This window comes from Humulus lupulus, chromosome 8 (assembly GCF_963169125.1).
Source record: "Humulus lupulus chromosome 8, drHumLupu1.1, whole genome shotgun sequence".
Lineage (NCBI taxonomy): Eukaryota > Viridiplantae > Streptophyta > Magnoliopsida > Rosales > Cannabaceae > Humulus > Humulus lupulus.
The window spans coordinates 36,827,894-36,843,839 of NC_084800.1; the positions used below are offsets into that span (position 1 = coordinate 36,827,894).

General features: G+C 37.9%; 1 protein-coding gene across 1 annotated transcript; it reads left to right on the top strand.

Moving 5' to 3' along the window:
• The first annotated feature begins 1,984 nt into the window (after positions 1-1,984).
• Positions 1,985-15,840, top strand: LOC133796811 (uncharacterized). Its single transcript, XM_062234476.1, has 9 exons — positions 1,985-2,140; positions 2,234-2,333; positions 2,781-2,961; positions 3,256-3,328; positions 3,408-3,587; positions 9,368-9,465; positions 9,625-9,713; positions 9,811-9,984; positions 15,431-15,840. Exons 1-9 carry the CDS (start codon positions 2,101-2,103, stop codon positions 15,603-15,605), a joined length of 1,110 nt encoding a protein of 369 aa, XP_062090460.1. The 5' UTR covers positions 1,985-2,100; the 3' UTR covers positions 15,606-15,840.
• Positions 15,841-15,946: the final 106 nt, after the last annotated feature.

The following is a 15,946-nucleotide window of genomic DNA, read 5'->3' on the forward strand; positions in this document are numbered from 1 at the left end:
CAGTACTGTAAGGCGGGGGCATAACCATACATACTGTGTTTGGACTCTTGCTGCACCTTGGCATCCTTCTTGGCATCATAGTTGGCCTTTTGCTTCACCATGTCCTTCTTACAAGAATGCAATAGCCTCCTATAAGAGTACTTCCCCCATGGATAGCTGAAGAAGTACTCTACATTCTCAACAATTTTTAGAATATCTCGCCAAATGTGCAGTTTTCCCTCAATGGCATTCAGAACCCCCTCAACAAACAGACATAGACCAAGCTTGTACACATCTTCCACAACCGTACAAGTCTTGAAAGCATGGTCCACCTGTGACAGCTTTACTTTCTCAGCATCGTTGAAATACTCCTTTATCAACCGATCGCTGAGATTACGCCCTTCCAACTCTTCTGGTGACGGGAAGGCACTGAAATCCAACCCCGTCACCAGGGCAAACTCTCCCATGCCGAATCTACAAGACTTCGACCCCAAGAAAAAATGCACCTCATCTTCGTTGTTGCTGGCGATTTTCCTCAGCAACAGTTGATGCACCAAGACTCCGGAGAAATTAAACTCCGAAGCCAAAAAGAATTGCTTAAAAGGGGATTCCTTAGCCCTTTCAAGCAGCCCGAGCTCCAAAAACCTGGTCTTGATGTGATTTAAAGTACTACTACCCCGATATGTCACTCGACCAGGAAAGTGATCACTGAACGGAACAAGCAACTTAGGCATCTGTAACAACACATGAAATTTTTTTTGTAAGAAAACAGAATAAAAAAAATTTCAAAAAAACATTGAAATAAGTTGTCATCGAGCTCTATCGATCTCTATCGAGCTATCATCGAGCTGAAACATACCCTATCAAGCACTATCGAAAAACTATCGAGTTCCATCGAGAAATATCAACAACCTAAATTTATCGAGCCTATCGAGCTAAGAAAAATCTGTCTGTCTAGATAAATAACCATCGAGCTACAGTCTAGTCTCATATCGAACCATTATCGAACCTATCGAGCTATGAAAAATCTGTCTGTCTAGATAAATAACCATCGAGCTACAGTCTAGTCTCATATCGAACCATTATCGAACCTATCGAGCCCTTGTAATATAATACAACATATCCTACCGAGCTCTTATCGAGCTCCTATCGAGCTCATGTCGAGCTCATATCGAGCCATAATCGATCCATCATCGAACTGTTCAAACTACCTTATCGAGCCTACTATCGAACCATAATCGAACCTATCGAGCCACTGGTTCAAACCCAGAAAAAATTTCCCACAAAATCGGACAACCCATTCCACAAATCACAGATTCAACAACGATATAAAGCAAATATGGAATTGGGTTCAAGATTTTACCTTAGTTTTTTAAACTTTGAAGGAAATATGCTCCGTGGGTCTCGGGTTTGACAGAAAAATGGGAGTTTGCAGTGGGCTCGAGATCGCCGGAGAAATGGGAGAAGGTGGGGGCTCGACGGAGAAGGTGGGAGCTCGACGGAGATGCGGGCTCGACGGCTCGACGGAGATGGCGGCTCGACGGCTCGACGGAGGTGGGGGTTCGATGGTTTTTGGGGGATTTTTGTGAGACTGAAAGAGAGAGAAACCGAGACTGAGAGAGAGAAGGCTGAGATTGAATGGGAAGGGTATTTTCGGTAGGAGGGAAAAGCTTAGCATTAATTTGAAAATATTATTAATGTTGGGATTTTTTGGTAATATTAGGTATTATTAGAGATAAAAAGTGAAATTTCCCTTTGAGATAAAGTCTTAAATTACGTGTTAATTTTTTAAAATTATTTTGCACTCTATTATAATTTTTTATAAAGACAGCTTGAAAAATTCAAACAGCCAAAATTTTAAACAGTTATTTGAGTTTTAGAAAAATGACATTTTGAAAAAAAAAAAAAAAATTATCAAAAATAAACCTAAAGTCAAAATAATTCAAAAAAAAAATTATTATACCGGTGAAACCGGTGTCCTGTTAATCTGTTATCATTAAACCGTTGCTAATCTAAATCGTACCAACTAACCACGCTCAAGCTCTACCCGCCATTAATGAGTTTTCCGAGCTTCTTCATATCCCAACGCAGTTAGCGATATCCGAACCATCGTCGTTTTCAATGCATAATACCACTAGGGTTGCTGTTGTGGGAACTGGAAGTAACAAATTCATTTTCTTCTTTTATGTTTGTTCTTCCTTCGTTATCAAAGCAAATGGACTTATAGTTTGATTTTCGATATGTTCATTATTAGTTTCAGGAGCAGTTTCTGCATCAATTCTCGCTCGAAATGGTTTATCTGTTACCGTGTTCGAATCTGCCAGAGGCCCCGGGGGCCGCATGTCTCAACGAAGGTTCTCTGATTCTCTCCATGTCTTTCTTTTTCTAAATGAGTAAAGAACAAGAATTTATAGATTATGCCAATTTTAGTATTTCATAGAGGGGTTTTGGTCTGGAGAGAAAAGGGTATGATTATATAGTTGAGTTCAGTCATTTTTCATTTGGATCTAGTAGAAGGAAAGGAAATGCATTTGAATCACCCAATTATTTTTTTGTTTTGGTATCATTCGCTGAGAAATTTGTTGGAGTCATTTGGCATTTAGTTGACTAGAACAGCATTTTACAAGAAACTATATCAATATGAACTTGTGTGGAATGAATGGATCCATTTCTATAAAGTCATATATAGCATTAGAAAGAGGGCTTTTTGAATTTCAGGTTCTTTTGCGAGTTTAAGAGTAGAAACGCCTAAGAGTATATGCATTTGGTTTTGATATTTTCTATTATATTTTCTTAAACAGAGAAGTTACTGAAGATGGGAAAGAGTTATCGTTCGATCATGGTGCTCCATTTTTCACCTGCAGCAACAATGGGGTACTGAGTCTTGTTAAGGAGTGGCAGGTTAGAGGACTTGTAGCTGAGTGGAAGGAAAAATTTGGGTCCTTTGATTGTACCTCCAACAAGTTCATTCAGACAGAACAGGTTTAGATGTATTGCTTTTATAAATTTCATGGGAATGAAATCTCAATATTTTCAATTTAAATCAAAATATATTTAGATGTAATGTTAAATCACGTATTTTGGTTGGGGTATATAGTGATTACATATAAACTTTAGTGGAAATTTCTTTCACTTGAATATGCTACTAATGCTTTAGAACCAAAATGAAACAAAACCGAACTGTTTGTGTAAGTTTTTTCTATGCACTCATTTCCTTCTTTTTTTTCCCTGTTAGATTATAGCCTTTCTAAATGTTGCTATTAATATATCACGCAGGACCAAGAAAGTAAAAGATATGCGGGTGTTCCGGGAATGAATTCTATTTGTAAAGCATTATGCCGTGAGCCTGGTATGTATATAAATCTACTGCTTCTCTATATTGAATAATTTCTTAAGGTTGAGAGTGAGTTTTTTTAATATTTTCTTAGGAGTGGAAGCTAGATTTGGTACAAGTGTTGGGAGATTGGAATGGCTACAGAATGAAAATTTATGGATGGTGACAGCCTTGGATGGACAGAATCTTGGCCACTTCAATGGGGTAGTAGTATCAGATAAAACGATCTTGTCGCCACGGTTTACAAGTGTAACAGGACGACCACCACCACTTGGTATGATCTAAATTTTTCTCTATCTTCTTCTGGTTAGACTGTTATCTGGTAAAGTAGTTTCCATTTGGTTATTAAAAGACTCTGGTTATGAGGAAGGTTATGGGGAAGCTTCTCAGTATTTTTGGTCTTTCTCCTTCTAGTGGACTATATTGCTGATCTTGCTGTCTCGATTAACAGCCCAATGATCGTTATCTTTTTCTCAATATCAACCTACTGTAAGGAGAAACTATATGGGGTTTTACTTAGAAAAAGAAAAAAGAAGTTTGAAACACAAATGTGGGGGTGACTCGTGAGCAAATATTGTAAAGCCTCCTCTTTCCAAACTAACCCTGTAGGAAAACTCTTATGTTTTCTGTGATCAAGACTCTTAGAATTTAATCAGCAATGACATAAACAATTACAATAACTAATATATCAGATTAGTTATAAGGAAATGCTAGTAATCAAAAGTTAAATGCAGAAAAATAAATGAAGAACACCCAGAATTTTTATACAGGTTCGAACCAGATCAATCTGGCCTACATTCTGTTTGATCCACTATCATCATCATCAATATCTCTGAATACAATTACAGTTGAGAACAAGCACTTCAGGACTCCCAAGAACCTTTCTCTCTCTAAGGTTCTAATCTCAAACACTTTCTAACAGTTGTGTTTCTCTCTCAGTCCTCACAATACACAAGCTCAAATTCTCTTTCTCTGTATTCTCTCTTTCTCTCAAAAACAACTTCTCTCCTCTTTCTTTCACACTTTCTTTTTCACGCTCCTTCAAATGAAAGACAACAACACACATATATATATATATAGGCCGTCAAGATTAGTTGACAGCTAATACAGTTGGGTTAGTTAGGATTTTTAGGAAAGATCTCCACAAATTCCACCTCTTTTCTTCAAATCCTAGCTTCAGCAAAGTTGTCTTTGACTCCAATAGTGGACCATAAAATCCTTGCTTAGTTACTAAGGTTAAGCAAATCCAAGCAATGCCTGAATTTGCCTACAGATAACACCTTAGTACCAATGTCAGCAGGATTTTCTTCTGTCTTCACCTTTTCTAGCTCAACTACTTCCTCTTCAATCTTCTCTCTAATCCAGAATAGTCTAATATCGATGTGCTTGGTTTTCTCATGGTAAACCGGGTTCTTGCATAGATGAATCGATGATTGACTATCTGAGTACACAGTAGCTTTGCCTTTGAGAAGTTTCAGCTCCTTTAAGATTCCTTGTAACCATATTGCCTCTTTGAATGCTTCGGTGGTGGCCATGAACTCAGCTTCAGTTGTTGATAGTGACACCACTGACTGTAGTTGGGACTTCCAACATATGCAATCTCCATTTGTTGTGAATACATATGAAGTAGTTGACCTCCTTGTATCCTTACTTGCTGCATAGTCTGCATCTACAAAACCTTCAAGTGTAACTTTCTGATCCATCTGTCTGTATCTCAGTCCTATCTCAGTGGTTCCCTTTAGATATCTAAGTAACCACTTAAGAGCATTCCAATGCTCTAATCCGGCGTTGGACCTAAACCTGCTAAGAATGCTTAGAGCATGTGCTATGTCTGGTCTAGTGCTGACCATGATGTACATTAAACATCCTAGAGCCATAGCATAAGGGACTTTTGCCATTTCCTTTGTCTCCTCGATAGTCTTTGGACTTTGATCTTTTGAAAGTACAAATTGTCCTCCTAAAGGTACTGACACACTCTTAGAATCCTGCATGTTGAATCTCTGAAGTACCCTCTGAATATAACTTGCTTGTTTAAGATTCAAAATCCCATCTTTTCTGTTTCTTGTCACTTCTATCCCAAGTATCTTTTTAACATGCCCGAGCTCTTTCATTTCAAATTCCTCTTTAAGCTTGTCTTTGATTCCCTTTATCACTGTTTTGTCTTTGCCCATGATGAGCATATCATCTACATACAGCAATAAATATACTTTTGTTGATTCCTCAAGATGCTTATAGTACAAGCAGTGATCAAAATTTGATCTTGTGAAACCAATTTCCTGGACATAATTGTTGAATCTCTTGTTCCATTGCCGTGGAGATTGTTTAAGGCCATACAAAGACCTTTTCAGTTTGCATACAAGCTCCTTTCCCTCTTGTTCCACCTGAAATCCAGGTGGTTGATGCATGTAGACCTCTTCTTCCAAATAACCATTTAGAAATGTTGTTTTTACATCTAGCTGCTCTACCTCCAGATCTTGTTGAGTAGCCATAGATAACATCAGTCTTATGGTTTTATACTTTACTACAGGTGAGAACACATCAGTGTAATCAATTCCTTCCACCTGAGTAAAGCCTTTAGCCACTAACCTGACCTTAAATCTCACTGGTTCTTCATGTGTTACTCCTTCCTTTACTTTAAAAATCCACTTGTAAGCTATCACCTTCTTGTTATCTGGTTTTTCCACCAATTCCCATGTGTCATTTCTGTTCAGAGAGTCCATCTCTTCTTTTATAGCTTGATTCCACTCCTTCTTGTATTTTCCTGAAGTAGCTTCTTCTATGCTTAATGGTTCTGGTATGTCACCTGTTTGAACTATAGCCAAAGCATAGGCTATCAGGTCTGTCTCAGCATATCTTGCAGGTGGGTGAATTTCTCTTCTCACACGATCCCTTGCTAGCTGATATCCTGTTAAATCTGTGGACTGGTCTGATTGATCTTCAGTATAATCTTCACCTGGTGCGTTGCTTTGCTCATTTTCTGGTTCATATCCTTTCAGTTTTATCTCAAACTCAGTCATGTCATCATTCTTTTTCAATGCACCTGCACCATAAACATCACAACCTTTCTCGGCTTTCAAGTGAGGAAAATCATATTCATTAAACACTACATTTCTTGAAATTATGACCTTAGGTCTACCATTTTGATTCAAACAAATTCTATATCCTTTTGTGCCTAAAGGGTATCCAAGAAAAATTCCCTTAATGGATCTAGCATCTAGTTTGCCCTCTGTTTGGTGTGCATATGCTGCACAACCAAAAACTCTCAAGTGTTTAAGACTAGGAGGCTTGCCATACCACATTTCATATGGGTTCTTAAGTTGTATAACACGATTTGGGCTTCTATTTATAAGATAACTAGCAGTTGCTAAAGCCTCTCCCCAATATGACTTCCCTAGACCAGAACTAATAAGCAAACATCTCACTTTATTCAATAGGGTCCTATTCATGCGTTCACCCACTCCATTCTGTTGTGGGGTTCTAACTACAGTTCTGTGCCTTGTGATTCCATACTCATTACATAGATCATCAAACTCATTATTTATAAATTCTAATCCATTGTCAGTTCTAAGTGTCGTAAGTTTAAGATTTGTTTGATTTTCTACTAGGTTTTTCCAAATTTTAAACTTCTCTAGACACTCATCTTTAGTCTTAAGCAAATATGTCCAAACACATCTACTAAAATCATCTATAATGGATAAGAAATAAAACTTACCAGAATGAGTCGGAACTCTACTTGGCCCCCACAAATCCGCATGAACATACTCCAAAACCTTCTTTGTATTGTGTGTAGCAGTTGTGAATTTAATCTTGTGTTGCTTTCCAAATACACATGCTTCACAGAAAGGTAATGCACAAGTCTTCAACTTGTCTATGCTCCCTTGCTTGTGAAGCTCTCTCAGCCCCTGCTCACTAATATGCCCCATTCGTTGGTGCCACAGATGCATCTCAGTTTCCTAAGTCTTAACTACAGATGTTTCAGCAATGGCTACAGTTTCTCCTTCTAGTACATATAGTCCATTGACTCTCTTTCCTTTCATGACCAGTAAAGATCCTTTTGTGATCTTTAGGTTCCCATTCAAAGACTTGTAGCCATATCCTTCTTCTTCAAGAGCTCCCAAGGATATCAAATTCCTTCTCAATTCGGGTATGTGTCTCACATTGTTGAGCACTTTCACCTCTCCATTGAACTGTCGAATTGCCACCTTTCCTAGACCAATTACCCTGCAAGAAACATCATTCCCCATTAGTACTCTACCACCATCAGTTTCTTTATAATCAAAAAATGAATATAAGTTAGGACACATATGGTAAGTGCATCCTGAATCAAGGATCCACTCTTTGATATCTGATTTCTCAGATATTGAGAAAAGTTCTCCTCCTGATGAGCAGTCATCTTTGGTTTCTGCCACAGCTGCAGAATCATTATGAGACTTCATTCCTTGCTGGTGTTTGTTTTCATTATGAAATTGATTGTAGATTGGTCTTCTCTGGTCCTGGTTTGATCTGGACCCTTGTTGATTTCTTAACAGATTGCAAAATCTCCTAATATGTCCAGTTTTCCCACAGTGATAACACTGTCTTGAGTCTTTCCCTCTTGACTTCGACTTTGAATGGTGTGATTGATTTCCTCTGGATGAGCCTCTCTTTAGATTTCTTCCTCGAACAAAGTAAGCCTCATCTTTCCTGGTTTCTTTCTCAAGTTGTAACTCGAACTCCTTCGACTTTAAAGCTCCAAGAACATCCTCCAAAGCAATCACATCTCTGCCATACTTTATCGCTGCTTTGACTTCTTGATAGGCAATTGGTAATGATCTGAGCAAGATAATTGCTTGACTTTCTTCATCTACCTTATGTTCAATATTAGCCAAACCAACAATAATCTCATTAAATTTATCAATATTTTCATCTAAAGAGATAGAGGAGTTCATTCTAAAACCATATAATCTTTCAAGAAGATTTATTTTGTTTGAAATGGATAGCTTCAGGTACAATTGTTCCAGCTTGTCCCAAAGACCCTTTGCAGTCTTTTCTGAAGTTAATTTCCTTCTTACTCCATTGGAAAGATACATGATGATCGTGTAATAAGCCATCTCCTCCATTTCAGCGATTTCTTCTGGTTTCTTCTCTGCCAAAAGCTTTTGATCTCCGAGCACTTTAGCCACCTTTTGATGCACTAAGATACCTTTTAAACTCTCTCTCCATAAGGCAAAATCATTGGTGCCATCGAATTTCTCCAGTTCAAACTTTGCCATTGTTGACATACTTTCTTGATTCTGTTCTTGAACAATTCTTTATGTGGAAGCTTTGAATCTTGATCTCTCCTCTTGATCGTGGAACCTGGCTCTGATATTGTAGGAAAACTCTTATGTTTTCTGTAATCAAGACTCTTAGAATTTAATCAGCAATGACATAAACAATTACAATAACTAATATATCAGATTAGTTATAAGGAAATGCTAGTAATCAAAAGTTAAATGCAGAAAAATAAATGAAAAACACCCAGAATTTTTATACAGGTTCGAACCAGATCAATCTGACCTACATCCTGTTTGATCCACTATCATCATCATCAATATCTCTGAATACAATTACAGTTGAGAACAAGCACTTCAGGACTCCCAAGAACCTTTCTCTCTCTAAGATTCTAATCTCAAACACTTTCTAACAGTTGTGTTTCTCTCTCAGTCCTCACAATACACAAGCTCAAATTCTCTCTCTCAAAAACAACTTCTCTCCTCTTTCTTTCACACTTTCTTTTTCACGCTCCTTCAAATGAAAGACAACAACACATATATATATAGGCTGCCAAGATTAGTTGACAGCTAATACAGTTGGGTTAGTTAGGATTTTTAGGAAAGATCTCCACAAACCCCTTGTATTTTTTATTCCTACATAATTTATTCTGATGGTGGAGCATGTATTTTATATCAAAAGCATCCAAAAACAACATGTTTTGTTCTCTACTTTGTCTTTTGTCATTTGTTAACTGGGCCTAAATTGTTGCTGAAAAATGACATAACTCAAATTCAAACTTTGTTTTCCTAATCTATATAGATTTGAAGTTGGTTCCAGAGATAGCAGATAAGCTGCAAGACATTCCTGTTCACCCATGTTTTGCCCTCATGCTAGCGTTTGCAGAACCTCTATCTTCAGTAAGATAGTTAATCATGCAAGTTTTATTTCTCCCCAATACCTTTTTGAATATTATGGATTTTCACTGCCTCTGTATCCTGTATTTGATTGATTACATTTCCATCCTATTGTTGCTCTGAGTTCCTAGATGGGCTAACTGTGCCTAATCTACGTTTCAGATACCCTTGAAAGGCTTCTCAATCAAAAATTCTGAAGTGTTAAGCTGGGCTCACTGTGACAGCAGCAAACCTGGGCGTTCTGCTACTAGGTTCTTAACTATTTTATATAGGAAAATAATAGTAATTTACTAGTACTAGTGGTAATATTATTTATGCACTATCTTGTTTTCTTTTCTGTACATGCAGTGAGCGATGGATATTACATTCAACTGCCGAGTATGCACAGAGTGTAATATCTCAAAATGGACTTCAAAAACCTTCTGATGCATTATTGAAAAGAGTTTCTGAAGAGCTACTTCAAGCACTACAAAGTACAGGAATGAACATTTCTCAGCCCTTTTTCATGAAAGCTCATAGATGGTCAGTGCTTATTATCCCAATCCTCTAAATTTTTTAGCTTATTCTTAAATAATTCACATATATATCAACTAGCAAGAGAAAAATACTGCTTCAGCTTGATTGATCTATTTAGACTAGTTTTATGAAGGCCAGCAGGCTTGATTATTGTAAACAGGAATACATAACTTAGAAAGATATGCATTAATTATCAACCCCAAAACTATAAGCTCGAGAATTTATCTATAGTCAACTGTTGGACTAAGTATATACAAGTTTGCTTCCTGTGTGGGAAATTACGGCAAAATTAAATGGTGAAAAAGTGGCTCGAATCTAAGTATGTAGTTGTCTCTGTTGAGAAGTGATCTAAATCATGCCACATCACACGTACTGTTAATTGATAGTTATTTCAGTTAGAAGTTTATTTTTACTGTTATTAGTCCAAAGTGTATATATAGGCTATTCATTCATTCTGTTTCGGTTGCCTTGTTCAGTTCATTATTCTCTAAGCCTTGTATATACTCTCTTGTACTTGAAAGTCAGAATATTATCAATAAAGTTCTATCATTCATATTCATCTCAGAGTGTCCATTGTTTCATGTTGTTACTGTGATTGAACTTAGCTCATTGAGTTGAAGTATCTTGATTAGTATTGTTGATCCGATCACAACAACTGGTACCAGAGCCCAGGTTCAGCAAAATCAAGATTCAAGTTCGAAGGTTCAAGAATCACCAAGAAGATGTCCGCTGCGAAGTTTGAGATTGAGAAGTTCAATGGAACCAATGATTTCGGGTTATGGAGAATCAAGATGAAGGCTCTAGTGGTACACAATGGGATTTCAGAAGCCATTGATGAAGAAGCCATCAAGGAGATTGGAGAAGACAAGAAGAAACTGAAGGAAATTGAAACCAAAGCACATAGTGCTATTCTTCTTAGTTTAGGTGATGAAGTCTTGAGAGAAGTCTCAAGTGAAGACAAGGCATTGGGATTATGGAACAAACTCAGTTCCATATACATGAAGAAGTCCCTGGCTAATAAGCTATACTTGAAGAAGAAGATGTATACTCTCAAGATGGATGAGAATAAGGACCTGAGAAAACACTTAGATGATTTTAACAAAATCATACTCGATCTCTGCAATATTGGTGTGAAGATGGAAGAAGAAGATCAGGCAATCATTCTACTGAGCTCTCTGCCGAGATCTTATGAGCACTTTGTTGATACAATGCTCTATGGCAAGGAGACCCTGACCATGTCTGAAGTGAAGGCTGCATTGAATTCTAAGGAGATACAGAAGAGAACAGAAGGCAAGCAAGATGAAAATGGTGAAGGGTTATTTGTCAGAGGAAAATCACAGAACAGAGAACACAAGAATCAGAAGGGAAGTTACAAAGGGAATCAAAAGCCAAAATCCAATTCAAAAGGTGATCCTAGAGGCATTACAGACAAGAAATGCTACTACTGTAAGAAGGAGGGCCATTTCAGAGATGAATGCTTGGCTTTGAAAGCCAAACTCAAGAAAGAAAATTACAAGAACAAAGGAAGAGGAGAAGCTGACATAGTAATTGATGGCTATGAATCCGCAGAAGTATTAGTGGCCTCAAATATGGATTCTGGTCATGATTGGGTTCTTGATTCCGGATGCTCATTCCACATGTGTCCAAACAAGGATCTGTTCTGTGATCTAGAGGAAAAGAAGGTTGGAACTGTACTCCTCGGGGACAACAAGGCATGTACTATTTACGGGATTGGCACTATCATTTTCAAGCTGCATGATGGAGTTAAACGGAAGGTGCAAAATGTGAGGTATGTCCCTGATCTCAAGAGAAACTTGCTGTCAATTGGAGTCTTGACTGAGAGAGGCTGTACTGTTAAAATTGATGACAAGTTCTTGAAGGTGATGAAAGGGTCAGTTGTAGTTATGAAAGGAGAATTCAGAAATGGTCTTTATTTCTTGAATGGTGAAACAGTAACTGGTTGTGTTAACACTGCTACATCAGAACAAGAACTTGACAAAACAAGATTATGGCACCTAAGACTTGGTCATGTTAGTCAAAGGGGTCTAACTGAATTGGAAAGACAAGGCATTCTCAAAGGCAAACTAAGTGGTGAACTTGAATTCTGTGAGGAATGTGTGTATGGCAAAAGTTGTAGATTGAAGTTCAAATCTGGCATACACAATACCAGGGAACCACTGGGATACATTCATGCAGATCTCTGGGGTCCTTCCAAGGTGTCAAGTTTAGGAGGAGCAAACTATTTTTTGAATATAGTTGATGATTACTCAAGGAAGGTTTTGATACATTTGCTGAAATCAAAAGATGAGACCTTCAAGACATTTAAAGACTGGAAGACTTTGGTGGAAAATCAGACTGGAAAGAGAATCAAGAAATTAAGGACAGACAATGGTTTAGAATTCTGTTCAAATGAATTCTCAGATTTTTGCAGAGAGGCTGGAATTGGAAGACACAAATCAGCTCCTAGAACACCTCAGCAGAACGGATTAGCTGAGACAATGAACAGAACTCTCATAGAGAGAGTCAGATGTATGCTGAAAGGAGCTGGTCTGGAGAGAAAGTTTTGGGGAGAAGCTGTCAAAACAGCTTGCTACTTGATTAACAGAAGTCCATCTACAGCAATCAAGTTCAAAACTCCTCAGGAGATGTGGACAGGTCAAGCACCAAATGTAGAAAATTTGAGGATTTTTGGTTGCACTGCATATGCTCATGTCAGACAAGACAAGTTGCAGCCTAGAGCAATTAAATGCATGTTTATGGGGTATCCTGATGGTGTTAAAGGATACAAGCTATGGTGCTTAGAAGATGGGTTCAAGAAGTGCATAGTATGCAGGGATGTGGTTTTTAATGAGAAGGTGATGGCTATGAAGCATGGAGATAGATCTGAACCTGTTTTAGAAGCAAAACAGGTTCAAGTGGAGATGAAATCAGATGAGGTAAAACCAGCTCAGGAATGCAACTTAGAACCAGTTGGTGAAGATGATCAGGCACAAGAAGGCTCTCTCGACAACTACCAACTGGCAAGAGACAGACATAGAAGAGAAACAAGTGCACCAGCCAGGTATGGTTTTGCTGACTACATTGCCTATGCTCTAACCATTGCTAGTGATGTTGAAAACTCAGAACCAGCTACTTATGAGGAAGCCATAAACAGCAAGGATAGAGCAAAGTGGCTACAGGCCATTGATGAAGAGAAACAGTCACTTTTAAAAAACAATACCTGGACTGTTGTGAGAAAACCAGAAGGGTGCAAACTTGTAAGCTGTAAATGGATATTCAGAGTAAAGGAAGGGCTGCCAGGTGATGAGTACAGAAGATTCAAGGCCAGACTTGTGGCCAGAGGATTCACCCAAAGAGAAGGAGTAGATTTCAATGAAATCTTCTCACCAGTTGTGAAACAAGCCTCAATTAGAGCTATTATGTCCAAAGCAGCTACTGAAGACCTAGAGATTGAGCAAATGGATGTCAAGACTGCATTTCTCCATGGAAAGTTAGATGAGAAAATTTATATGAGAATGCCTGAAGGTTTTGAAGATGACAAGAACAAGGTATGCCTCTTACAGAAATCCCTCTATGGCTTGAAGCAGGCCCCTAGACAGTGGAACCTGAGATTTGATGAGTTTATGATGAGAAGTGGCTTCACCAAAAGTGCCTATGACCCCTGTGTTTACTTCAACAGTACACTCTATTTACTTCTCTATGTAGATGACATACTAATAATAGGGAAAAGCAAGAGTGAAATTGGTGATATGAAGCTGTTATTGAAGTCTGAATTCGAGATGAAGGATCTAGGCAAGGCTCAGAAAATACTAGGCATTGAGATCAAAGGAAGCAGACCAGAAACATTGATGCTAACCCAAGAAAGCTATCTGAGAAAGGTACTCCAGAAGTTTAATATGGACAAATCCAAACTAGTATTAACTCCCTTAGCTGCTCATTTCAAGCTGTCCAAAGACCAGTCTCCAAAGACAGAACAAGAAAGAGCCATAATGGATTCAATACCCTATGCCAGTGGGGTTGGGAGCTTAATGTATGCTATGGTCTGCACAAGGCCAGACATAGCATACGCAATGAGCATTGTGAGCAGGTTCATTGCAGACCCTGGAGAAGAGCACTGGTGCGCTCTTAAGTGGATAATGAGATACATTGCAGGGACACTTGATCTAGGCCTAACTTACAACTCCAAGTACAGGACACAAACAGAGGTAGCTGGCTATGTGGACTCAGACTATGCAGGCTGTATAGACACTAGAAGATCCTTAACAGGGTATGTGTTTACAATGAAAGGAGGATGTGTAAGCTGGAAGTCAAATCTACAAAAGGTAGTGGCACTATCCTCAACAGAAGCTGAGTACATGGCAGCTACTGAGGCAATCAAGGAAGCTGTTTGGCTGAAAGGTTTGGCAAATGAGATGGGGTTCAAGTCAGAGGATATCACTGTTTTTTGTGACAATCAAAGTGCCCTGCACCTAATGAAAAATCCCATGTTTCATGAAAGGTCAAAACATATTGACATCAATATGCATTTCATTAGGGATGTGATCTCAAGACAAGAGGTTCAAGTCAAGAAAATTCACACAAACCACAACCCTGCAGACATGTTTACCAAGACAGTGACTCCAGTAAAATTTAAGCACTGTCTAGAACTCTTGCTCCTAAAGGGTTGTGGTTAAAACTCCTCCAAATCTATTTTGCAAATCAACTTCTGTGTTGATTCTCATCAGTGGCATAATCAAGATCAAGGAGGATTTTGTTGAGAAGTGATCTAAATCATGCCACATCACACGTACTGTTAATTGATAGTTATTTCAGTTAGAAGTTTATTTTTACTGTTATTAGTCCGAAGTGTATATATAGGCTATTCATTCATTCTGTTTCGGTTGCCTTGTTCAGTTCATTATTCTCTAAGCCTTGTATATACTCTCTTGTACTTGAAAGTCAGAATATTATCAATAAAGTTCTATCATTCATATTCATCTCAGAGTGTCCATTGTTTCATGTTGTTACTGTGATTGAACTTAGCTCATTGAGTTGAAGTATCTTGATTAGTATTGTTGATCCGATCACAACAACATTTATAGAACACAGTGGATCACATGTGATACATACTTGTGTTTTGACCAATCATTTCCAAGTACTTGTAACATTTTTTTTTTGCTACTTAGCACTCTCTCTGAATTCACACTCATTTTTCCCTTGAGCTTTGAAACTTTCCATTTCTTATACCTCCATATTATCATTATTGCTTTCTCAAGTTTCAAGATTCACTTTAACTTTCAATCCTTCGTTGCCTTGATTGAGAATTCATCATTCTACCTGTTTTCGTGGATCATCTAAGAATTAGACCAGAGTTAAGTAGTAGCTCATTTTATGAGTTGCATAATATGCCAATTAAGTTTTAAATGTTGTAAAGCTAATATTATTGTCTTGGCTGGGTTTCTTCTGCTCATAGGGGAGGCGCCTTTCCGGCTACGAGCATAGCCAGAGAGGAGAAATGCCTTTGGGATAAGAAGAAGAGGCTTGCCGTATGTGGTGATTTTTGTGTTAGTCCCAATGTTGAAGGTGCCATAATTAGTGGCATGGCTGCAGCCTCAAAACTTAAGGAGATATTCCTTAGCTGCTTGTAGTTTTTTTTTATAATGGCATCAGTGCATATGTTGTAATAATATCAAGTCTGTTTTTCGTCCATTTTTGTGAGTATTGGAATTATTATTATTATCATTACGACACGAAAGGTGACAATTGCTTCTTGATGCCAAAAAATGAGGTCCTAAATGAAGAAAGTAGTGGAAAACCAATCATATGCATGCAAAGATGAATGTAATAATTGACTATTTTGCTATTTTTATCTTTCTTCTTCTACTTCATTTTTTACTCTTTTTAATGTAATAATTGACTTGAACAATTAACCATTTACAAAGCAATAGTTTGAATTTTGAAAATCAAAATACTCATAAACGTGTTTAGA

Excerpts from the sequence above, each read along its gene's own strand:
- LOC133796811 (XM_062234476.1), top strand. The coding sequence starts at position 2,101 with ATGCATAATACCACTAGGGTTGCTGTTGTGGGAACTGGAA. Across the intron at positions 2,334-2,780 it reads GGCCGCATGTCTCAACGAAG|AGAAGTTACTGAAGATGGGA; the intron begins GTTCTCTGATTC and ends TTTCTTAAACAG. Across the intron at positions 3,329-3,407 it reads AGCATTATGCCGTGAGCCTG|GAGTGGAAGCTAGATTTGGT; the intron begins GTATGTATATAA and ends ATATTTTCTTAG.